Source organism: Centruroides sculpturatus, unplaced genomic scaffold (assembly GCF_000671375.1).
Source record: "Centruroides sculpturatus isolate CEXI.00-Female unplaced genomic scaffold, Cexi_2.0 scaffold41, whole genome shotgun sequence".
Taxonomy (NCBI): Eukaryota; Metazoa; Arthropoda; class Arachnida; order Scorpiones; family Buthidae; genus Centruroides; species Centruroides sculpturatus.
The window spans coordinates 642,880-668,741 of record NW_019384983.1 but is presented as its reverse complement, the minus strand read 5'-3'; the positions used below and the strand labels follow the sequence as shown (position 1 = coordinate 668,741).

Here is a 25,862-nt window from a genome sequence, read left to right as displayed (position 1 = left end):
TTAAATNGCTAAGCCATTTGAGAAATTTATTGCTTAAAATAAATTTTTTTTTTTAATACAAATATGCTCAAAAGCAAAATAATATATAAATTTTAAAAATCTATGCAATTAATATACCTACCTTCAAACAAATCTCTAGTTGAATCTTCTATCTCAACACTATTTTTAGAGATAGAGCGAATACTATTTTTGGAAATAGACTGAATATCATCATTGACTTTTCCTTCTTTTACAAATTCATCTGTTTCAGTACTAGCAGACAAATATTCTCCTTCGTCTCTAAAGAGATCTGAAGAAGCACTGTCACTATCTGAGTATCTTGGTATTTTTGGCATTCCTTCAAAAATACTTTTAGGCGGCGATGACTTTTCATTTGGAACTGAAGGCTTTTTAATTTCTTCATTATCATCTCTCTAAAATTAATTTTTAATTTGTTTATTGTTGTTATTTTTAAATCTTTAAAAACTGATTAAAAACAGAATTTATAAAAAGTTAAATAAAGTTTTAAATTTAATTTCAGAATCTTTAAATTAATTTTAAAATAAATTTGAAAATATATACAGTAATACCCTGAACTTACGCGATAGATGGGACTGAGTGATAACCGTGTAAGTCGAATTCGCATAAGTCGGGGTATAATTTCGCAATCTATGTAAAATCCAAGTCAGATGTATGTAAGCTAATAAATGTTCTCATTAATCTTATCTCATCTTTTGATTCATTTACGGTTATAAGAAATCACCACATAGAGTCTCTCGAGTCTGTGTAGATATAACAAACAGAAATAAATAACACAAAATAAATTGTAGCTATGTGTGGATTCCGCGCAGCACGTCCGAACATGTAAGCTGAACATAGTGTAAGGGGAGTGAGTAATCAAGAGTTGCATGGCGCTCAAACAAAAGATAAATCGACGAGATCTGAAAATTGCGTAACTCCGGGTTCGCGTAAGTTGGGGTAGCGTAAGTCGAGGTATTACTGTATACAATTAAAACAATGAAATTTTTAAAAACTACTTAAACTGATATTTATGTTATGATAAGAATTTTTATTTTATATGATTAGTTACCAAAGAAATTTGTGTTTTATCATCAGAATTTGAATATTGTGAAGTTTAAGTTGTTAGTTTTATTGTTATTATAATAATAGTTGAACCTCCTCAGCTGATATTGCAATTCTGCAGAAATTTCTAAATATGTTTATTGAAAAATTGTTTTATCATAATAAATTTCATTATTATTATTTTTCAAATCAAATATAGATAAACAAAGAAAAACAACAAATTTCCTAAAATTTAAAATTTTCATTAAGCACAATTAACAAAACCTTTAACATTCAGTAACAAAATTTTAATATAAAAATTGATGAACATTTTCCATCTTAAACAAGATCTGCATCAGGTCAACAATGATATTCCAAACTGGAACGTGAAAAGCATAAATTTTCAAAATTTTTTAAATAATTAGAACAGATATATAATAATGTAAAACAAAATTTATAACTGTACATTATCAGTGGTCTTTTTAAGAATTATAAAATTAAAACAGATATAAATATAAGATGCAAAATATTACAAAATAATAATAGTTAATTTATATTGGTATTTCCTGGTTTTTCATAAAAGCATTGCCATGCTTATGAGACACCTTGCCCATCTTTAAAGTTAATACAACTGCCAGTCAAGTCAGATTTGTATTTTTCTAAGGGTCATAGAGCCCCAATGTGGTTGGTTTGAAAGGACTGTTTGATTAATATGGCATTCTGAAAGTTGGTTTTCATGTCAGTCTCAGTGGCAATAAATTGACAGGGTGGTAGTATATTTTTCATTCAAAATATATTGTTTTTTGTGTATGGAATGCTTAATAATCCATTGAGTCCACTAAGCATGCCATAAACAAAAAACACAATATTTTGAATAAAACACATACTACCTTCTTAAAAGCCTTAGAAATATACAAATCTGGCCTGACTGGCAGATGTATTAACTTTAAAGATGGGCAAGGCATCTCATATGCATGGCAATGCTTTTAACCAGGAAGTACCAACATAAATTAACTATTATTATTTTGTAAAATTTTACATCTTATATTTATATCTTTTTAATTTTATAATTCTTAAAAAGACCACAGATTATGTATAGTTATAAGTTTTGTTTTAAATCATTACATATTTGTTCTAATTATTTTAAAAAGTTTTGAAAACTTATGTTCTCAGTGTTTCAATTTGGATTATTATTATTTACCTGATGCAGATCTTGTTTAAGATTGAACATATTTGTCAATTTTTACATTAAAATTTCATTACTAAAGGTTAAAGGTTCTGCTGATTGTACTTAATAATTTGTTCCAGTTATTGAGAAGTTAAAATTTTCATTCCTGTATATATTTAAAATTGAGTATTTTAACATAAATAACAACAAAAGTTAAAATGAAATTGTACTCAGAATTAATTTGAATAGCAATAATTTATTAAAGATAAATTTAATAATACTCACAAATGATTCATCAGATGATGATTCTTTGTCACTTTCAAATTCTTCCTTCATATCACTTTCATTTTCACTTTCAATTTCTAAAATAAAGTTTAATTTGTAAAATATTTTAAGATTTCAAAATACTATGTGATTGTATATAAATAACTTAAAATTTTGGATTTAGAAGACTTGAGTAAATTGAACTTAAGGCCCTCAAAATAAATGAAACTTGTCCTCAATATTAAAATTACATACAAGAATGCTTAATTAAGGCAATCAATCTTATGTTTATTAAAGAAATTAGGCAATGTAATTAAGCAGTTCTACATATGCATAATTTTGAATTTAAAATGAGTTTATTAGGGAATCAGCTCAAATCTAACAATTGCAGATAATATTAGTTGAATTTAAGACATAAAATACAGTTATCAATTTGTATATTTTTATAACTGTTTTATCACCTTTAATAATTAATTATACATTAAAATTCTTTGGTTTAATTTATAAATTTGTTAAATTATATGTTGCTATTTGTTGGATTTTATTTATTTTTTCTTAAAATACGTAAAAGTGATTAATCTATTAACTTTCATTGTTTCTACGTCACAATGCCTTAAAATTCTAAAAACCATCATTACATAATATTTTCATTCTCAATAGCAACAGTAATACTTTTGAAATGTTTAAACAATAAATTTGGTCTGGTTTTTCTCATTGAAGGTAATACTTTAATTAAAATTTATTTAAGAAAGCATAAAATATTTATATCTAGTCATTTTTAATTTGCAAAATTTTTTTTAACTATAAATAATCTTTCTGATAAAATTCTTTGAACACAAGAATAGTGAAGCTCAAATACTATGACTACTGTATCATTACAGTATTATTTTTATTAAATATATATTTTATAAGTACACTTAATTTTTATTAAAAAAATAAATGATCTTTTTAATAAGAATTAAGTGTTATTATTATGTGTGCTTATTACATGAAACATTTACCCCCATATTCACCAAAATGAGTTAGAGTTAACTCTCTACTTATTGGTAAATTGGTATTCACCAACTTCGAATCTCGAGTCAAACACAATAACCCTAACCCTAACGCTAGAAAATCAGTGAGTAGATGATAACTCTGGGTTTGACACCTGCGCAAAGTGATCTATTTCAGGGAAAAATGGCAACATTCGACGAGGACGAGGACAAAGTAGAGATGCTAGAAAATCTGAAATATCTAGATTATATGGAATGAAGAAGTTGGCGGATTATTTCTCCAAGAAAAAATGACCTTGAACAATTGGACGATTACGACTTTCTATGTTGTTATCATTTGCCAAAAGAGAGCGTAAGAAAATACTAGAACAAACTGGTCACAATTTAGTTTCTACATCATCAAAAAATTATGTTTTCAATTATAGATTTATACTTTGACTAATTCGAGTAGAATTTCCTTCTCAAAATTACTGCAAAGACTCTGCTTACGAAAGAAGACTTGTTTAATCTTGAACGCAGGATTGTTTTAAAACATTAAGTCTAGAGTAGTGAAACTCTAGAATTATATTTTTATCTGAATACAAAAGAAGAGTAACTTGTAATCTGACTTAAAGTTACATCTAAACTGGAGTTTGTCAACTCTCTGTTTAACTCGCATTGGTGAATATGGGGATTAGACAAATTTTTAGAGGTTAGATAAATTTTTAGTTTTTATTTAAAAATGAATGAACTGATTCACTTTTAAATTAACATTTTAGATTATATATGATAAGTACAGTACATTTTGTAATTACACAAGATATAATCTACAAGTAATGATGTTTTAACCTACTTGTTATTTAAAATATATTTAACAGATGATGATAAAAACATTAGTATTTATAAACATTATTATTATGTAAAAGCAAAATATGATTTACAAAATAAAAAATTTAGATTGTTAAGATTCATATTTAAAAAATATTGATACTTAAAAAAATGTTGATATTCTTGTAAAATGCTAAAAATTGATAGCTAAATAAAATAATGGGAGATCATAATTAAAGTACTTCTATTCAACACTGTCTAGAAAAATATTTAGCAATCTAAATGCAATCAATGTTTTTTTTTTTTTTTTTTTTTTCATTTTGGTAATCATCATTTCCCCAATGGGGATCAGCATCACCCTTGTCCCACTATCCGTATAACAAGGGAGACTTTTCTTTATTCAATTTATCTTGTATATCTTGTACAATTATAACAATAAATAAAATAAAATAACAAATATATACAAAAGGCTCTTGCCTTAAACCTAGTACACTTGATTACAATACCAGGATACAACTCGTATCCCTTTCACGACAATATTCTCCGCGTGAAGTTCTGCAATTCCCGCACTAAGTCCCTGTGTCTGAGGCACATATAAAGGTCTATCTCACTTGTATGAATGACGTCTTTCGCTTGCAGCTGAAATTGCAGACGTTCCTGTTCGTACTTACTGCACTCTTCCAGAAGATGCTCCAGACTATGCATCCCGTTTCCGCACACACATAAGGTATCCTGCACTTTATTGATTCTTTTGAGATAATCTTTCGTATTGCAGTGATTCGTCAGAAGCTGAGTTAAATAGAAGTTTGGTGTTAGCCATCTAAGTTCTCTAGTCCGTTCTTCAACACTGGGAAGCAACCAAAAAGTATGTCTACCATTCCTCCCATTACTCCATTCTTCTTGCCATATTTCTACTGTACTTTGTCTTAATCTCCTTTTTACATATGATATTGGGATTTTACTGTACGTAATCTCTTCTAGCTGTGTAGCTTCCTTAGCTAACTCGTCTGCTCTTTCATTTCCTCTAATGCCACTATGGGCCTTAACCCATCTGAACTTAATCTGTAAATGATTTACCCTTATTAGGGTCTTCATCTCTAGAGCCATTTGGTTTGTATCTGTAAATTGTTGCAATGTTTGCAGGGCCGCCCTGCTATCTGTATTTATTATTATAGAGCTTAAGTTTTGACTACTGGCACACCATTTTACTGCTTGTAACAAAGCCAATAATTCCGCCTGGTAAACCGAGCAGCGGTTATCCAACCGGAACTGCTCGTAATGTATAATTTTATCCTCTTTTTCGACCAAGAAGGAAGCTCCTACTCGGTCTTCAACCTTCGACCCGTCCGTATAAATGTTTATTTCACTACTTTCCCCTTCTGCTGCTGTCATTATGGCCATTCTATGATATAACTTGGGTAGCATTGTAGCCTTTGGTTTTGTCTCGTATTCCATACTTTCCATCTGGTCATCTAGTATCAGAGGTAATCCTCTTCTCCACCTATAACAATTTGCCTTCTCCTTTAACACCAGGTCTATGGGTGGCGTTCCAGCAATTACTAGTAACGCATCTGTTGACACCGTTCTAAAGCTTCTTGTCAACCTCAACAGAGCCATCCTTTGCGCACTCCGTACTTGTTTCTTAATTACAACCTTCTGTGCTGCCGCATACCACACCCCAGCAGCATACGTTATCTTGGGGATAAATGCCCCTTCATATATTGTGGCTAAAGCATTTGTGCTTAGGCCCCAATGAGCCTTAGCAACCCTTGCCAATGCATTAAATAAGTTTGTTGTTACATTCCTCATAGCTTTAACATGTGGTAGCCATGTCAGACGGTGATCTAGTATCACCCCCAGATACTTCATCTGCTTTTCCACCTTGATGCTTTCGCCTTCCATCTTTAGGGTAGGCGTGCGCTTATAAAGATCCGGGATAGATCCCTTTGAGAAAACAATCGCTACTGTCTTTCTGGGGTTATAGTGGAGTTTAAGCTCCCTTCCCCTACTTGAGATCAGGTTCAATAGTATGTTTCCTTGGTTCTCAATGTCCCTTCTCGAATTCGCTCCAAAAAGGACTATTGTATCGTCCGCGTATGCGAACTCGGCTATATCGTTACCCTTGTCAGTTTTTAGGTAGCTGTCATATGCAATGTTCCAGAAGAGGGGTCCGGAATTAGATCCTTGCGGACACCCTCGACTTAAATTGTATTCAATGCATGATTCACCTGCTTGATATTCCACTTTCCTATCCTTAAAATAGTCCTTCACAATTTCATAGATATTACTCGGACATCCCGCTCTTCTTAGCGTACTCAAAACAAGGGGCCACCATGTATGGTCGAATGCCCCTTGTATATCTAAACTTATTGCGCAACAATACTTCTTATTATTTAGCTTAGTTGTTATGGTCTCAACAACCTTGTAAATTACATCGTCTGTACTTTTATCCGGTAAAAACCCAAACTGTTTTGGGCTCATAAACTCTCTCTGTTCCAGATATTGCAATATTCGTTGACTAACCATAAAGTCCAAAACTTTGCCCATTGTTGGCAGCAGGCTTATTGGGCGGTAACTTTTCCTTAAGCTCTTATCTACCTTATCGCCCTTAGGTATAATCACAAGTTTTGCGATTTTCCATACCTTTGGGAAGGTTCCGAACTTTAAACACAAGTTATATAAGTCCTGGATAAACCCAGGGCCAGTTTCCCAGATTTTGTATAGTATTTCGGCCACTATTTTATCTTTGCCTGGTGCTTTCCCCGGCTTAATCCGGTGGATAGCGTTATTCACCTCTTCTCTTGTAAACTCTGGGTCTAGCTGTCCTAGATACTGACTCTGTACTTCTTCTCGCATCCTCCTCTGTTCCTCTGTATCCTCGTCTGGGTTATCCTCAGGGAAAAACCCATTCATTAGTGTCATAATTGTGCCCTCAATTCCCTCTGTATAAGTGGTTCCATCCTTTATCGTTGTTAAGTATTGTGGCTGTCTAATTTTATTGATACAAGCTTTATAAATGTAGCCCCAAGGCTTATTCGAGCTTTGGGTACAGAAATCTTGCCAGGATTTGATCTTCGCTTCTTTAATCTTTGCCTTATACTTCCTACTATGTTCCAAATATTCACTCTTACTTTTCTGTCGTATTTCTTCCCTCCTGTTTCTTTGATATCGGCGTCTCAGCCGGTTATTTGTTTTCCGCCACTCTCCCAATTCACTGGTCCACCACGGGACCTTCTTCCGTCCCTTCTTCTTTTTAGGGATGGTTTCCTCACATATCTGAACCACTTTATTATTAAATTCTGTAATTATCATTTCCGCCCTTTCCTTTGTCATTATGATATCGAGGCTTGTGCTCTGCATAACCTCTTCCAGTCTTTCCTGAAACAGAGTCCAATTGGCATGTCTAACTGCATACTGCATTGTATCTTCTTCCACTATCCTGTCTTGATGTCCTATATCTATGTAAATGTAACCATGGTCACTTAGACTACTGACCGGCGCAACTGTCCACTGTGATACTCTGCTTAAAGCTCTTTCATTGCATACAGTCACATCTATCCAACTTCTTCCTGTTTGAGCATCGAAAGTTGGAGGTGACTCTGGATCATTAAGTAGGTGTAACTGGTTGGAACTGACAAAATCCAAAAATAATTCTGCTCTGTCATCATTATTTGTGTCACCCCATAGTTGGGAATGCGCATTAATGTCACCCCCTATTATTACTTGCTTATGTGCAAAAGTTGTAATCACTTCATCTAAATTCGAAAGAAGGGGACCTAAGTCCTCAGTTATCGGGCAATATATACTCACTAATACCATGCTTTCACTACCACTTCCTATCTCGAAACAAGTCATGCTATCATTGCTCCAGTTACCATAGAATAACACTGGTATTGACGTATTGTTCACTATAGCCATTGTTCTTGGTCTTACTCCTTCATCTACATTATATAGAGTTCTATATGATGTTCTTAAATAGCCTGGTACACCCCTGTAACAATAGGGCTCCTGCACCAAAGCTATATCAAGTTTTTCCATCGTTTTAGTCAGTGCCAATGTAGCCGCTATCGATCTTTGCACGTTCACTTGAACCATTTTAATCTTTATATTTCTATTATTGACTGCCATAATCGATCTTAGCAATTATGAGTCGACGTACCTTTTGCACTAAAGGGCATTTCTTATCAAAGGCATTATGGCTCACTTCTCTTAATTTCTCTCGTTTACAATTGCAACATTCCACTCTATGTTTATTGGGACAATCCCGATACTTGTGGTTATTACCACATTGACTACATACTATGTCCTTCTCAGGACAATTTTTGGCAATGTGTCCTATTTTGCAACATTTGAAGCATTGTGCCACATTGATATAATCTTCAATGCCACAGCGTGACCAACCTAGATTGATCTTTTTCCTTGGCAACAACATCTGTCTCACTTTTGGAGTGACCTCAATCACCCAATTTACTGTTCTTTTCTCTCTACTTCCAAATTGGAACTTTAACTCAATCTCCTTGGCATACTCCTCCATTGTCATACCTGTGCTCAAAACTTCATTCTGTTCATAAAGACAATCCAGTATTTCTTCTTTCGGAGTGTCCTTAGCCACCCCATAGATGATTAGTCTTGGTCGCTTCTTCGCGGGCTCCCTTGTCCTAAGGCCCGTCTTTTCTTCTATTTCTTTACGAAGTTTATTCTTGTCTTCAACACTATTAAGTTCAATGGCAATCCCTCCCTTACGCAGTTTACGGACTGCCTGTATACCGACTCCTATCTTCTTTGGATCCACTTTCTTCTTTAACTGTTCTTTTGTATATTCAGGATCATCTCCTTCTTTCGACGGTTCCACCAAAATAACCTCTTTAGGTTTACTTGTCTTCTTAGGTGCAGTAACCTGTGCATAACTTTGCGGAAAAGAAGTCTGTTTATTCAAAACTTGATCCAGCTTTTTGCTGATGTTTTCCATTGCGGCTTGCAACGGTACCGCTTCTTCTTTGTGGCGAAATAAGTCTATTAATTTATCGATTTGTTCAACCACGTAGCTCACGTGGCTTTTGGAGTTTATCCGACTTTTGCCACTGTTCAGCATATACTCCTCTATATTATCTCTGATTCCTTCTGCCGTTATAATTCGTTCATCATGCAGGGAAACTTCCATTTCCTGCGACGACACCTCGTCGTCTGTATCAGAGGTTTTCTGTCTCTTTGCCATAGTCCTTAAAAGGACTGTTTTTTAATAGTAAGAAACGCAGTAACTGTTTAGTTTCGCCCACGAGGGGCTACTTGCGGGCAGGACCACTTGGAGGTACAGTTACTACTTCCCCTTGGTTTCGTTATCGCACTTACAAGGAGAGCAAATTTGCAAGGCAAAACTGACGCCAAAGACGCACGAAATAGCTCACTATAAAGCACAACGATACAATTGGGGCACCCTGCCCGCAATCAATGTTGTTCAAATCTGATTTTCTGTGATGCTTCTAACATGTTGTGATACTATCTTTCAAGGCTGCCAAATTTGCAACATGTCCTGAATAAGCCACACTTTAAGTGTCCCCACAAATTAAACTGCTTATTATTGCTTGCAGTACCAAAAGTGTTAGTGTAATGAGTTTTGGTACTTTCATTTTTTTAGAAATTTCTTCTACATATGCTAAAATGTCACTATACCAAATCTGATTGCATTTGAACTGCTAAACCTCTCTCTAGACAGTATCAAAACTTTCACTTTTACATGAAAAATTTTATTCATAATCACCATATAATATTTTTAAATCCTATTTATAAGCCTTTGTCAGATATTCTATCTTTTCATTTTAAAATAACTCAACTTTTCCAAATTCTTTCAAATCAAATTTTTGAGACTTGAATCTTCCTGACAGCATGAAAGATATACCATTAAAACAAATTAAAAGAAAACACAATTACTTGTTTGTATCAACAATACATGATTCAATTGTTGTTAACTTGATTTGAAGCAATTTGGTTATTCTAAAACAGAAAGCTGGAAAACATGACGAGGGCTCATAAACAGGGCCAAAAACATTGACAATTATGAATAAAATTTTTCAGTGTAAAGGTGAAAGTTTTGATACAGTAGTATGAGTTGTATAAGAATGAATATTCTCTAGGCAGTTTTAAATAGGAATACTTTAATTACAATCACTCAGTATATATGGAATGATTGTAATTAAATTATATTATAATGAAAATTTATCTTAAATAATAATTTTAAATTAATTCATAATTTAAGTAGCCAATAAAATTTTGTCAAACATCACAACATTAATATAAACTAATATAGACAAATTGTATTAACTTTTAAAATATATACAGTAAAACCTGTCTATGGCAGCCACTCACGGTTCCTTCAAAAAGTGGTTTTTTAGACAGGTGGTGCTGTAATACTGTATTTTTGTGCATATTTTGCGCACTTTTTAGCCATTTCTACTAAGCAAAACTTGAGGTGAGCGAAAATAAGCAAATTTTTTCAACGATAGGGCTATATTGGTATTGTATTTTATTCTTATCGGATAACTCGATTTACAGGAGTCATCGTCATTTTATAAGACAGATTTAATACCAATATTTTAAAAATTAATACAATAGTCGCATTTTCTCGATTATAATGTACACTTTCTTTTTTCAGACTTAATTAATTCTACTTTGTTGTTTTTATTCGCTCCTCAGTTACATGTATTATGTCATCGATACACAAGAGCATTGTATCTCTACATCATTTTGGTTTTGATATTCGTTAGTTTAATCTTATTTTAACTTTAAAAATACTGTATTTTTTAATATTTTCTTAAGTACAATAAGAAAAATTATTAATTAATAATAAAACAATTTTATTTTTTCTCATTATACGATTTCATTACATTCCGCGATTGTCATTGTGGAATTGAAAAAGGAAGGTTGCCTTAAAACTGATTTTTGCATTAATGCGTTTATTGTTTCTTGAATATTTTGTGTGCGAAAATTACTTGAATATTATTTTTCTAAAAATATTGTGGAAATAAGGTAGGTTGATACAGAAACTATTTATTGGACATGTACTGTACATGAGCTTCAAAATAAATACATAAAAATAAATTTTATCAAACGATGCGATCATCCGATTAATTGTATCGTGTACAATATTTTACATCCCCAAGGAAAATACTGTAGGTCTACGGTAAAATCAATTTCATTTTCCCACAGTTAAACTTCACTGNATACTTTAATTAAAATTTATTTAAGAAAGCATAAAATATTTATATCTAGTCATTTTTAATTTGCAAAATTTTTTTTAACTATAAATAATCTTTCTGATAAAATTCTTTGAACACAAGAATAGTGAAGCTCAAATACTATGACTACTGTATCATTACAGTATTATTTTTATTAAATATATATTTTATAAGTACACTTAATTTTTATTAAAAAAATAAATGATCTTTTTAATAAGAATTAAGTGTTATTATTATGTGTGCTTATTACATGAAACATTTACCCCCATATTCACCAAAATGAGTTAGAGTTAACTCTCTACTTATTGGTAAATTGGTATTCACCAACTTCGAATCTCGAGTCAAACACAATAACCCTAACCCTAACGCTAGAAAATCAGTGAGTAGATGATAACTCTGGGTTTGACACCTGCGCAAAGTGATCTATTTCAGGGAAAAATGGCAACATTCGACGAGGACGAGGACAAAGTAGAGATGCTAGAAAATCTGAAATATCTAGATTATATGGAATGAAGAAGTTGGCGGATTATTTCTCCAAGAAAAAATGACCTTGAACAATTGGACGATTACGACTTTCTATGTTGTTATCATTTGCCAAAAGAGAGCGTAAGAAAATACTAGAACAAACTGGTCACAATTTAGTTTCTACATCATCAAAAAATTATGTTTTCAATTATAGATTTATACTTTGACTAATTCGAGTAGAATTTCCTTCTCAAAATTACTGCAAAGACTCTGCTTACGAAAGAAGACTTGTTTAATCTTGAACGCAGGATTGTTTTAAAACATTAAGTCTAGAGTAGTGAAACTCTAGAATTATATTTTTATCTGAATACAAAAGAAGAGTAACTTGTAATCTGACTTAAAGTTACATCTAAACTGGAGTTTGTCAACTCTCTGTTTAACTCGCATTGGTGAATATGGGGATTAGACAAATTTTTAGAGGTTAGATAAATTTTTAGTTTTTATTTAAAAATGAATGAACTGATTCACTTTTAAATTAACATTTTAGATTATATATGATAAGTACAGTACATTTTGTAATTACACAAGATATAATCTACAAGTAATGATGTTTTAACCTACTTGTTATTTAAAATATATTTAACAGATGATGATAAAAACATTAGTATTTATAAACATTATTATTATGTAAAAGCAAAATATGATTTACAAAATAAAAAATTTAGATTGTTAAGATTCATATTTAAAAAATATTGATACTTAAAAAAATGTTGATATTCTTGTAAAATGCTAAAAATTGATAGCTAAATAAAATAATGGGAGATCATAATTAAAGTACTTCTATTCAACACTGTCTAGAAAAATATTTAGCAATCTAAATGCAATCAATGTTTTTTTTTTTTTTTTTTTTTTCATTTTGGTAATCATCATTTCCCCAATGGGGATCAGCATCACCCTTGTCCCACTATCCGTATAACAAGGGAGACTTTTCTTTATTCAATTTATCTTGTATATCTTGTACAATTATAACAATAAATAAAATAAAATAACAAATATATACAAAAGGCTCTTGCCTTAAACCTAGTACACTTGATTACAATACCAGGATACAACTCGTATCCCTTTCACGACAATATTCTCCGCGTGAAGTTCTGCAATTCCCGCACTAAGTCCCTGTGTCTGAGGCACATATAAAGGTCTATCTCACTTGTATGAATGACGTCTTTCGCTTGCAGCTGAAATTGCAGACGTTCCTGTTCGTACTTACTGCACTCTTCCAGAAGATGCTCCAGACTATGCATCCCGTTTCCGCACACACATAAGGTATCCTGCACTTTATTGATTCTTTTGAGATAATCTTTCGTATTGCAGTGATTCGTCAGAAGCTGAGTTAAATAGAAGTTTGGTGTTAGCCATCTAAGTTCTCTAGTCCGTTCTTCAACACTGGGAAGCAACCAAAAAGTATGTCTACCATTCCTCCCATTACTCCATTCTTCTTGCCATATTTCTACTGTACTTTGTCTTAATCTCCTTTTTACATATGATATTGGGATTTTACTGTACGTAATCTCTTCTAGCTGTGTAGCTTCCTTAGCTAACTCGTCTGCTCTTTCATTTCCTCTAATGCCACTATGGGCCTTAACCCATCTGAACTTAATCTGTAAATGATTTACCCTTATTAGGGTCTTCATCTCTAGAGCCATTTGGTTTGTATCTGTAAATTGTTGCAATGTTTGCAGGGCCGCCCTGCTATCTGTATTTATTATTATAGAGCTTAAGTTTTGACTACTGGCACACCATTTTACTGCTTGTAACAAAGCCAATAATTCCGCCTGGTAAACCGAGCAGCGGTTATCCAACCGGAACTGCTCGTAATGTATAATTTTATCCTCTTTTTCGACCAAGAAGGAAGCTCCTACTCGGTCTTCAACCTTCGACCCGTCCGTATAAATGTTTATTTCACTACTTTCCCCTTCTGCTGCTGTCATTATGGCCATTCTATGATATAACTTGGGTAGCATTGTAGCCTTTGGTTTTGTCTCGTATTCCATACTTTCCATCTGGTCATCTAGTATCAGAGGTAATCCTCTTCTCCACCTATAACAATTTGCCTTCTCCTTTAACACCAGGTCTATGGGTGGCGTTCCAGCAATTACTAGTAACGCATCTGTTGACACCGTTCTAAAGCTTCTTGTCAACCTCAACAGAGCCATCCTTTGCGCACTCCGTACTTGTTTCTTAATTACAACCTTCTGTGCTGCCGCATACCACACCCCAGCAGCATACGTTATCTTGGGGATAAATGCCCCTTCATATATTGTGGCTAAAGCATTTGTGCTTAGGCCCCAATGAGCCTTAGCAACCCTTGCCAATGCATTAAATAAGTTTGTTGTTACATTCCTCATAGCTTTAACATGTGGTAGCCATGTCAGACGGTGATCTAGTATCACCCCCAGATACTTCATCTGCTTTTCCACCTTGATGCTTTCGCCTTCCATCTTTAGGGTAGGCGTGCGCTTATAAAGATCCGGGATAGATCCCTTTGAGAAAACAATCGCTACTGTCTTTCTGGGGTTATAGTGGAGTTTAAGCTCCCTTCCCCTACTTGAGATCAGGTTCAATAGTATGTTTCCTTGGTTCTCAATGTCCCTTCTCGAATTCGCTCCAAAAAGGACTATTGTATCGTCCGCGTATGCGAACTCGGCTATATCGTTACCCTTGTCAGTTTTTAGGTAGCTGTCATATGCAATGTTCCAGAAGAGGGGTCCGGAATTAGATCCTTGCGGACACCCTCGACTTAAATTGTATTCAATGCATGATTCACCTGCTTGATATTCCACTTTCCTATCCTTAAAATAGTCCTTCACAATTTCATAGATATTACTCGGACATCCCGCTCTTCTTAGCGTACTCAAAACAAGGGGCCACCATGTATGGTCGAATGCCCCTTGTATATCTAAACTTATTGCGCAACAATACTTCTTATTATTTAGCTTAGTTGTTATGGTCTCAACAACCTTGTAAATTACATCGTCTGTACTTTTATCCGGTAAAAACCCAAACTGTTTTGGGCTCATAAACTCTCTCTGTTCCAGATATTGCAATATTCGTTGACTAACCATAAAGTCCAAAACTTTGCCCATTGTTGGCAGCAGGCTTATTGGGCGGTAACTTTTCCTTAAGCTCTTATCTACCTTATCGCCCTTAGGTATAATCACAAGTTTTGCGATTTTCCATACCTTTGGGAAGGTTCCGAACTTTAAACACAAGTTATATAAGTCCTGGATAAACCCAGGGCCAGTTTCCCAGATTTTGTATAGTATTTCGGCCACTATTTTATCTTTGCCTGGTGCTTTCCCCGGCTTAATCCGGTGGATAGCGTTATTCACCTCTTCTCTTGTAAACTCTGGGTCTAGCTGTCCTAGATACTGACTCTGTACTTCTTCTCGCATCCTCCTCTGTTCCTCTGTATCCTCGTCTGGGTTATCCTCAGGGAAAAACCCATTCATTAGTGTCATAATTGTGCCCTCAATTCCCTCTGTATAAGTGGTTCCATCCTTTATCGTTGTTAAGTATTGTGGCTGTCTAATTTTATTGATACAAGCTTTATAAATGTAGCCCCAAGGCTTATTCGAGCTTTGGGTACAGAAATCTTGCCAGGATTTGATCTTCGCTTCTTTAATCTTTGCCTTATACTTCCTACTATGTTCCAAATATTCACTCTTACTTTTCTGTCGTATTTCTTCCCTCCTGTTTCTTTGATATCGGCGTCTCAGCCGGTTATTTGTTTTCCGCCACTCTCCCAATTCACTGGTCCACCACGGGACCTTCTTCCGTCCCTTCTTCTTTTTAGGGATGGTTTCCTCACATATCTGAACCACTTTATTATTAAATTCTGTAATTATCATTTCCGCCCTTTCCTTTGTCATTATGATATCGAGGCTTGTGCTCTGCATAACCTCTTCCAGTCTTTCCTGAAACAGAGTCCAATTGGCATGTCTAACTGCATACTGCATTGTATCTTCTTCCACTATCCTGTCTTGATGTCCTATATCTATGTAAATGTAACCATGGTCACTTAGACTACTGACCGGCGCAACTGTCCACTGTGATACTCTGCTTAAAGCTCTTTCATTGCATACAGTCACATCTATCCAACTTCTTCCTGTTTGAGCATCGAAAGTTGGAGGTGACTCTGGATCATTAAGTAGGTGTAACTGGTTGGAACTGACAAAATCCAAAAATAATTCTGCTCTGTCATCATTATTTGTGTCACCCCATAGTTGGGAATGCGCATTAATGTCACCCCCTATTATTACTTGCTTATGTGCAAAAGTTGTAATCACTTCATCTAAATTCGAAAGAAGGGGACCTAAGTCCTCAGTTATCGGGCAATATATACTCACTAATACCATGCTTTCACTACCACTTCCTATCTCGAAACAAGTCATGCTATCATTGCTCCAGTTACCATAGAATAACACTGGTATTGACGTATTGTTCACTATAGCCATTGTTCTTGGTCTTACTCCTTCATCTACATTATATAGAGTTCTATATGATGTTCTTAAATAGCCTGGTACACCCCTGTAACAATAGGGCTCCTGCACCAAAGCTATATCAAGTTTTTCCATCGTTTTAGTCAGTGCCAATGTAGCCGCTATCGATCTTTGCACGTTCACTTGAACCATTTTAATCTTTATATTTCTATTATTGACTGCCATAATCGATCTTAGCAATTATGAGTCGACGTACCTTTTGCACTAAAGGGCATTTCTTATCAAAGGCATTATGGCTCACTTCTCTTAATTTCTCTCGTTTACAATTGCAACATTCCACTCTATGTTTATTGGGACAATCCCGATACTTGTGGTTATTACCACATTGACTACATACTATGTCCTTCTCAGGACAATTTTTGGCAATGTGTCCTATTTTGCAACATTTGAAGCATTGTGCCACATTGATATAATCTTCAATGCCACAGCGTGACCAACCTAGATTGATCTTTTTCCTTGGCAACAACATCTGTCTCACTTTTGGAGTGACCTCAATCACCCAATTTACTGTTCTTTTCTCTCTACTTCCAAATTGGAACTTTAACTCAATCTCCTTGGCATACTCCTCCATTGTCATACCTGTGCTCAAAACTTCATTCTGTTCATAAAGACAATCCAGTATTTCTTCTTTCGGAGTGTCCTTAGCCACCCCATAGATGATTAGTCTTGGTCGCTTCTTCGCGGGCTCCCTTGTCCTAAGGCCCGTCTTTTCTTCTATTTCTTTACGAAGTTTATTCTTGTCTTCAACACTATTAAGTTCAATGGCAATCCCTCCCTTACGCAGTTTACGGACTGCCTGTATACCGACTCCTATCTTCTTTGGATCCACTTTCTTCTTTAACTGTTCTTTTGTATATTCAGGATCATCTCCTTCTTTCGACGGTTCCACCAAAATAACCTCTTTAGGTTTACTTGTCTTCTTAGGTGCAGTAACCTGTGCATAACTTTGCGGAAAAGAAGTCTGTTTATTCAAAACTTGATCCAGCTTTTTGCTGATGTTTTCCATTGCGGCTTGCAACGGTACCGCTTCTTCTTTGTGGCGAAATAAGTCTATTAATTTATCGATTTGTTCAACCACGTAGCTCACGTGGCTTTTGGAGTTTATCCGACTTTTGCCACTGTTCAGCATATACTCCTCTATATTATCTCTGATTCCTTCTGCCGTTATAATTCGTTCATCATGCAGGGAAACTTCCATTTCCTGCGACGACACCTCGTCGTCTGTATCAGAGGTTTTCTGTCTCTTTGCCATAGTCCTTAAAAGGACTGTTTTTTAATAGTAAGAAACGCAGTAACTGTTTAGTTTCGCCCACGAGGGGCTACTTGCGGGCAGGACCACTTGGAGGTACAGTTACTACTTCCCCTTGGTTTCGTTATCGCACTTACAAGGAGAGCAAATTTGCAAGGCAAAACTGACGCCAAAGACGCACGAAATAGCTCACTATAAAGCACAACGATACAATTGGGGCACCCTGCCCGCAATCAATGTTGTTCAAATCTGATTTTCTGTGATGCTTCTAACATGTTGTGATACTATCTTTCAAGGCTGCCAAATTTGCAACATGTCCTGAATAAGCCACACTTTAAGTGTCCCCACAAATTAAACTGCTTATTATTGCTTGCAGTACCAAAAGTGTTAGTGTAATGAGTTTTGGTACTTTCATTTTTTTAGAAATTTCTTCTACATATGCTAAAATGTCACTATACCAAATCTGATTGCATTTGAACTGCTAAACCTCTCTCTAGACAGTATCAAAACTTTCACTTTTACATGAAAAATTTTATTCATAATCACCATATAATATTTTTAAATCCTATTTATAAGCCTTTGTCAGATATTCTATCTTTTCATTTTAAAATAACTCAACTTTTCCAAATTCTTTCAAATCAAATTTTTGAGACTTGAATCTTCCTGACAGCATGAAAGATATACCATTAAAACAAATTAAAAGAAAACACAATTACTTGTTTGTATCAACAATACATGATTCAATTGTTGTTAACTTGATTTGAAGCAATTTGGTTATTCTAAAACAGAAAGCTGGAAAACATGACGAGGGCTCATAAACAGGGCCAAAAACATTGACAATTATGAATAAAATTTTTCAGTGTAAAGGTGAAAGTTTTGATACAGTAGTATGAGTTGTATAAGAATGAATATTCTCTAGGCAGTTTTAAATAGGAATACTTTAATTACAATCACTCAGTATATATGGAATGATTGTAATTAAATTATATTATAATGAAAATTTATCTTAAATAATAATTTTAAATTAATTCATAATTTAAGTAGCCAATAAAATTTTGTCAAACATCACAACATTAATATAAACTAATATAGACAAATTGTATTAACTTTTAAAATATATACAGTAAAACCTGTCTATGGCAGCCACTCACGGTTCCTTCAAAAAGTGGTTTTTTAGACAGGTGGTGCTGTAATACTGTATTTTTGTGCATATTTTGCGCACTTTTTAGCCATTTCTACTAAGCAAAACTTGAGGTGAGCGAAAATAAGCAAATTTTTTCAACGATAGGGCTATATTGGTATTGTATTTTATTCTTATCGGATAACTCGATTTACAGGAGTCATCGTCATTTTATAAGACAGATTTAATACCAATATTTTAAAAATTAATACAATAGTCGCATTTTCTCGATTATAATGTACACTTTCTTTTTTCAGACTTAATTAATTCTACTTTGTTGTTTTTATTCGCTCCTCAGTTACATGTATTATGTCATCGATACACAAGAGCATTGTATCTCTACATCATTTTGGTTTTGATATTCGTTAGTTTAATCTTATTTTAACTTTAAAAATACTGTATTTTTTAATATTTTCTTAAGTACAATAAGAAAAATTATTAATTAATAATAAAACAATTTTATTTTTTCTCATTATACGATTTCATTACATTCCGCGATTGTCATTGTGGAATTGAAAAAGGAAGGTTGCCTTAAAACTGATTTTTGCATTAATGCGTTTATTGTTTCTTGAATATTTTGTGTGCGAAAATTACTTGAATATTATTTTTCTAAAAATATTGTGGAAATAAGGTAGGTTGATACAGAAACTATTTATTGGACATGTACTGTACATGAGCTTCAAAATAAATACATAAAAATAAATTTTATCAAACGATGCGATCATCCGATTAATTGTATCGTGTACAATATTTTACATCCCCAAGGAAAATACTGTAGGTCTACGGTAAAATCAATTTCATTTTCCCACAGTTAAACTTCACTGGTAATTGCTGTTGTGATAACTTTAACACGATCTTCTAACGACAGAACTTTGCATTTCTTTTGTTTTTCGGACAATTTCGAACAAACTGAAATGAATTTCCTTTGTTACTAGACTAATTCATTAACACCTGCACCTAATTTCAAGGGTGGGAGAAGTGACCGAGGTGGGTTCAAACCAGAGTTTAAACTAATTCATTATATTAGGAGAGGGGAATGTTGTTGAACAATAGTTTAGACCAGATGTATTCGCAGAAGTGTTATTACTGTTGTTGTTTGTTGTTTCAGACCAAAAATCGATGCCCATGGTTGCATTACAAATGTGGTTGTTTAATACAGGTAACTAATACGAAGACTCTATGGATAAACTATTCGATGCCAGAAATTTTTGCCCATTTTGACAGGTGCCCATCAAATGCAGGTGGTTGCTAAGCAGTTTTCACTGTATATAGTATATAACTATTTATTTATATATGTATATATCAGATTAACATTAATAAATAGATCAACTGTAATTGATAATTTATTATATAATCATAAAAATTATTTCAACAATGAAAATGTGAAATGTTGTGTACAATTTTATACAATTATGTAAATGCCTGACATAAAAAAAGAGAGAGAATTACTTTGTAATATTAGTAAAAGTATAATATTTACCATTTGAAACAAGATCACTAAGTCCAATAGTATCATCATTATGGAATGCTTCTGAACCAATTATATGAGGTAATGGACGATTAAGATAAGGATCCTATTACCATCATCAAACACAATAAATTTATTTATACATAAATATTGCTTTAATTAAAATTAATATGTAAGATTTAAAAACCTTTGGTTCTAGTATAGATTCACCATGTGTGGTCCTGCCTTCATCTTCACTGTCAGAATCTTGTTGCAATTCAACTTTATCAAAGGCATTTTCAATTACTTCCAAGCCAAGAGAAAGAGCTGCTGTTATTTGAGGTATTATTTCAGCTTCTCTCTGCTCTTTAGTCTAAAAGCAATAAATAACAAGTAAATGCATACATCTGTATTTGTAAGATTTTATTGTGGATGTCGTATTTTTAATTAAAACTAATGAAACTTTCATTTATAGACAAGAAACTATATAAACAGACAACCTATTATTACTACTAAGCAAATGTCATCTGGATTTTTAAATCTTCTGAAACCATGTTGTCTTATTTCTTTGATTCACTAATACAAGGTGTGTTTCTATTTCAACACTTGGCAGTATTTCATCTTTATTTAGATGATCATTAGTTGAACTATTTAGTTGAATCAACTAAATAAAGATGAAATATTGACACGTGTTGAAATAGAAAAACACCTTGTGTTAGTGAATCAAAAAAATCTGGATTTTTATTAGGCTACTATGAGACTAATCAATCATTTGATTAGTAATTGATGTAAGCAATCATTTGAAACTATTTGATGTAAGTAATCATTTGAAACTATTTGATGTAAGCAAGAAATAGGCAGTTATCATCCTGTATTAAGTTTAATGATTATAAATAAATTTAATTTAGAATATTCTAAAAGAAAAGATTGGTCTTGGCAGGAGTTGAACCAAAACTCCTCACCATGCACACACATTGCCAGTTTCACTACCTAGACCTCCATCCAATCTTCACTTTCAAACCAATTAATTTAGATATAACCATACTAGTCTCTGAGTGCACCAACTGGGAACAACTCAATGCTCAATATAACTTAGAATATTCCTTCAGAGTATTCTAAATTATATTTATTTCTAATTTTTCAATTTAATACAAGATGGCAGTTTAATCACTATTTCTAGTCCAAATTGCTTAATTAGCTTCATAGTAAAAATATGGCTGTAATATTTTAGAAGTATCAAGAAATAGTTTATACAGGAAGAATTTTCAACTTGAGTTCTCTTGTAGATAATAAATTTTAAAGTCAGACATATATTTATTTTTGAAGTATAGTCATTATGACACTATAAAACAGTTAAAAAGAAAAAAAAATCAAAAGGAATTTATTTTATATAAAATTTATGCAGAAACATATTTTAATCTATAGGAAATCAATAACAATTTATGTTAAAGAAAATTTAGGAAAAAATCTTTGTAATCCATAATTTTTTTCTAAATTTCTTTTAACATAAAATAGCATTTCAGTAAATTCAGAAATAATTGTTATTAAAAAAATAAGTGCTTACAGTTAAAAAATAGTGATACTACAGCAAATTAACAAGAAACAGCTGCTACTGGTGTTTTTATTTGTTTGTTTGTTTGTTTGTTTGTTTGTTTGTTTGTTTGTTTGTTTGTTTGTGTGTGTGTGTGTGTATATATATACAATACTTGGAAATAATGCANTATTTGGAATACAATATATTAATATATAGGGTCTAACATACGTGTCTACTCCATTCAAATGAAATTTGGTAAACATGTAGCCCTAAATACAAACAGCTCCTTGTCCAAATACAGGCATACCCTGAGGTTATATATCTAATGTTATTCCATCAAATAGTAGTTGTAATGTAAATTGCCATTTCTCTCTCATACTTTTAATTAAAAAAAAAAGAATGTTGTTTCACCTCATGGAAAGTTTTTAAGCAATGACCAATATGGTTTTATGCCTCATTGTTCCAGAGAATGTCCTTGTTAAATTGTCTCATACTCTACAGCATCCTTTCTCAAAGTGGGCAATAATGCCCCCTTGTGGGTGCTTGAGGCTTTCAGGGGGGCAGTAGAAGACTCAGTGATTTAAATATGAGTTTTATTTCTTCTCATTGAAACATTCTTTGATCTCAGAAATAGTATATGGGCCACACCCTATCTATCCTATCCATATAATAATGTATGTTTAAACATTATATTTGCAATAAATGTTTTTTAAGATATGCAACAGATGGTAATGTAAAAAGGTAAGTTAAAAAATATGGGACACTATCAAATTGGGTGGTGGTCGAAATAAGTTTGAGAACCTGTGCTCTACAGCAAGAATAGAGACTGATGTTTCTGTTAATATTTCTAGATATAAAAGGCACATTTAACAATGTGTGGCGGCCCTCAGTTTTAAAACTTATCAGAAATACTACAGTATCTCAAATTATTTTCTATTTGCTCAAGGATTTCTTAAAAGACAGAACAGCTGAGCTTAAATTGGGCTTTGCTAAAAAACCTGCTCCTTAAATAAAGGCTGTCCTCAAGACTCAATATTTGGACCCCTACTCTGGAATATTATAAATAATATTCCAGAGTAGGGGTCCAAATATTGAGTCTTGATTTGATAATTAAATTATCAGAAAGTTTGTGTTGATTATAAAATCAGCTAGATCATTAAAAAATAATTAATTCATGTTTCCCAAATTTTCTTAAAACCAAGATATTATTTGTCTTCACCTGGATACACAAAGCAAAAACTATACAGACGACGACATTTGAAATAGATGAAGTTTTGTATTAGTGGGAATAGCTAAGTTCGATCATGGTAGGAGTAGAAATATATGATGGGTATATCTGTGGTTTGTTTTATCATGAAATGGACATAATCTGAAATATGCCTGTAATAGGATCCACTCCTCAAGCATTTCTGAAAAACGAGCCTCTTAAAATTGAGTGTTTAGCTTACAAGTCTGTCAGTTTCACATTTCCTTGGAATGGCAATAGCAGAGTGGATAGGATGCCAGGCACTGAAACTATACAATATAGGTTTAAATTTTCAAAATTTTAGTTTTTTTAACATATAACATAATTATTGTATTATTTTACCATATCATTATTATTATTCCTCATGTGTAAAGCTTATAAAGCAAGAGATTAAAAAATTGTAACATCTGTTTAGCAAAAAAGTCTCCCTAGATTACACTCTTTTATGTCATTAAATAAAATTTTTGCTTGTTCAGATTTATTTTAGATGAAAATGTGTGAAAGTATTGTTCATGGTTACATACTATGTCACCACAAGTGACTAAGCCTCAGATGTTACTGCAAAAGGATGAAAAAGGCAAGTCTGATATGAAAATAGACTAGCATAGTCGCAGTGGTTTTTTTTAATTGTTAATGTTAGACAATTTCCTCACATGCTCATGTTTGTTACACTTCAAATATAACAATACTGCCATATCTGAAAATAAAAAGGAAATAAAAGAATAGAAATAGTAGATGAAAAAAATTTCAAAAATATAATTTTTCTTTTACATTTTAAATACAGTCAAACTTGGTTATAAGCATGGATATAGTGAGTTCACAGTTATATTGAGTAAGACACCACAACAATTTTAATTTGTGTGTATTTCCATACATTTTCTCAAGGTTATAACAAGTGTACTTCCTGGATATACCAAGCAAATTTTCGATAGATATGCAAACAGACAAACATTCTTAATTGTTCTAGTAGTAAGAAATATGATATTGAATTCTTGAAAGAGATAAAACTGAAAGGGTTACTTAGTTTTATGCCATTGGATAATGAGTTTTATGATCTACATTGATTACAGGCCTATTCAATACTTACCTTTCTTTTTGGAGACCATCCCCTCTTTTTTGACTAGCTTCTGGCCCTACTCTGCCAATTCATTCAATCATCAATACTATTGGAAAATTACCATATACTCTAGTTAGAAATGAATCCTTCTATGAGAATGATGTCTATGAAGAACAGAAAATTTCTCTTGGTTTATGAAAAAGTAGAAATTATTTGCAACTTTGAATGTGGTGCTAAAAATATTGAAAAGCATGGAAAGTTTTCTTTGTCATCTTCGACAATATCAACATTATGGAAAAATAAAGCAATCATTAATTTTAAGATCTGTAGACAAAAAGACTAACTAAAATTAGGCATATTATTAATTAGTATTATCTTTAATTACAAAAAAGTAAATTGTTTAATATTAATTATATTGCAGTTTATACTGTATTTTTATTAATAGTCATAAAATGTATAACTTTTTTTGGATCAAATTATTTGGAATAAAAAACAGAAGATAGATTTTACTAATCACCAGTGGCATAGCTACAAATTTTGCCACCTGCAAGGTGAGTGCCTTGCAGGTGGCAAAACCCCATGTGTTTGTGCCTGAAGCAGCCACTCATTCTCCCCTAGTTATATCATTGCTATAACAAGAAAATCTTGCCAGTCCCCTAATGCTCATTATAACTGAGTTTGACTGTATATAGAAATAATGCAGTAAAATCTTAAATTTTATGAATGTTTTTGTTCTTTTTGAAAAGTTAGAAATTTATTAAATATCTGGTCAAATATAAATAGATTAGTAAAAATTGTATTGATATATTTACAAATAACTAATATTTTCCATGTATTTAGTTCATTATTGTATAATATAAATCTGCATTAACTAACCTGTTCTTCTTGTTTCTGTTGAGTCTCTGGTTCAGGCTGTATTTCATCATCATATACTCTCTAAAAATATTTTAAAATTAATTTTTATACAAGATTTAAATTTTACACATGTGTAACATTTAAATATACAAAACTAAAAAAACTAAATAAATTTAAATACATTTAATTTTTACTTACATTTTCAATAAACTGGGTATTTGATAACATATGAAAATCATTTATTGCATTATTAATTTTTGAAGAAGTAACCTAGAAAAAAAGTAATACAAAATTTGATATTTTAAAGAATTTAATTATAAAATAAAAAATCAGTTTAAAAGTTTCATTACAAACTTATTGCTTAGATAAGCATGATATTTTCACATTGTATTTAGAGAATCTTAGTAGTAAGCTTTAAACATATGAATTTTGTTCTTATTTAATTCAAAAGAATTTAAAATATTTTATTATACTATTTAATTAATATCGTAGCTATACTAAAATTAACAGCACCAAACCTTTCTCACTAATTTCTAGCCTTATTAACAAGAGTACAAATGTTTTCGGCCTTCTTAATAGGCCTTCCTCAGGCACACTGTGGAGCGTCGGTTAGAAGAAGTTTAAATGCTGCCAATGTTTACCCAGGTATCGTCTTACCAGTGACGTCATCGTCGATGATAGGTATACGATACCGAGGGCGAAAATTACATACTTTTGGTAAAGAAGGGAGGTGTGCAGATAGGATACTTGCTAAAGTTGGGGAAAA

The 25,862-nt window shown here is 32.7% G+C and overlaps 1 protein-coding gene across 1 annotated transcript in view; it reads right to left on the bottom strand.

Moving 5' to 3' along the window:
* Positions 1 to 25,862, bottom strand: part of LOC111632832 (WASH complex subunit 2-like) — a 26,614-nt gene continuing 752 nt past the window's right edge. The window contains exons 2-8 of the mRNA XM_023377360.1: positions 25,295 to 25,366; positions 25,118 to 25,177; positions 20,613 to 20,777; positions 20,438 to 20,531; positions 2,495 to 2,571; positions 122 to 413; positions 1 to 32 (exon numbers count right to left, since the gene is read on the bottom strand). Of these exons, the coding sequence (XP_023233128.1) occupies positions 1 to 32; positions 122 to 413; positions 2,495 to 2,571; positions 20,438 to 20,531; positions 20,613 to 20,777; positions 25,118 to 25,177; positions 25,295 to 25,366 (792 nt within the window). The remainder of the gene's footprint in view (positions 33 to 121; positions 414 to 2,494; positions 2,572 to 20,437; positions 20,532 to 20,612; positions 20,778 to 25,117; positions 25,178 to 25,294; positions 25,367 to 25,862) is intronic.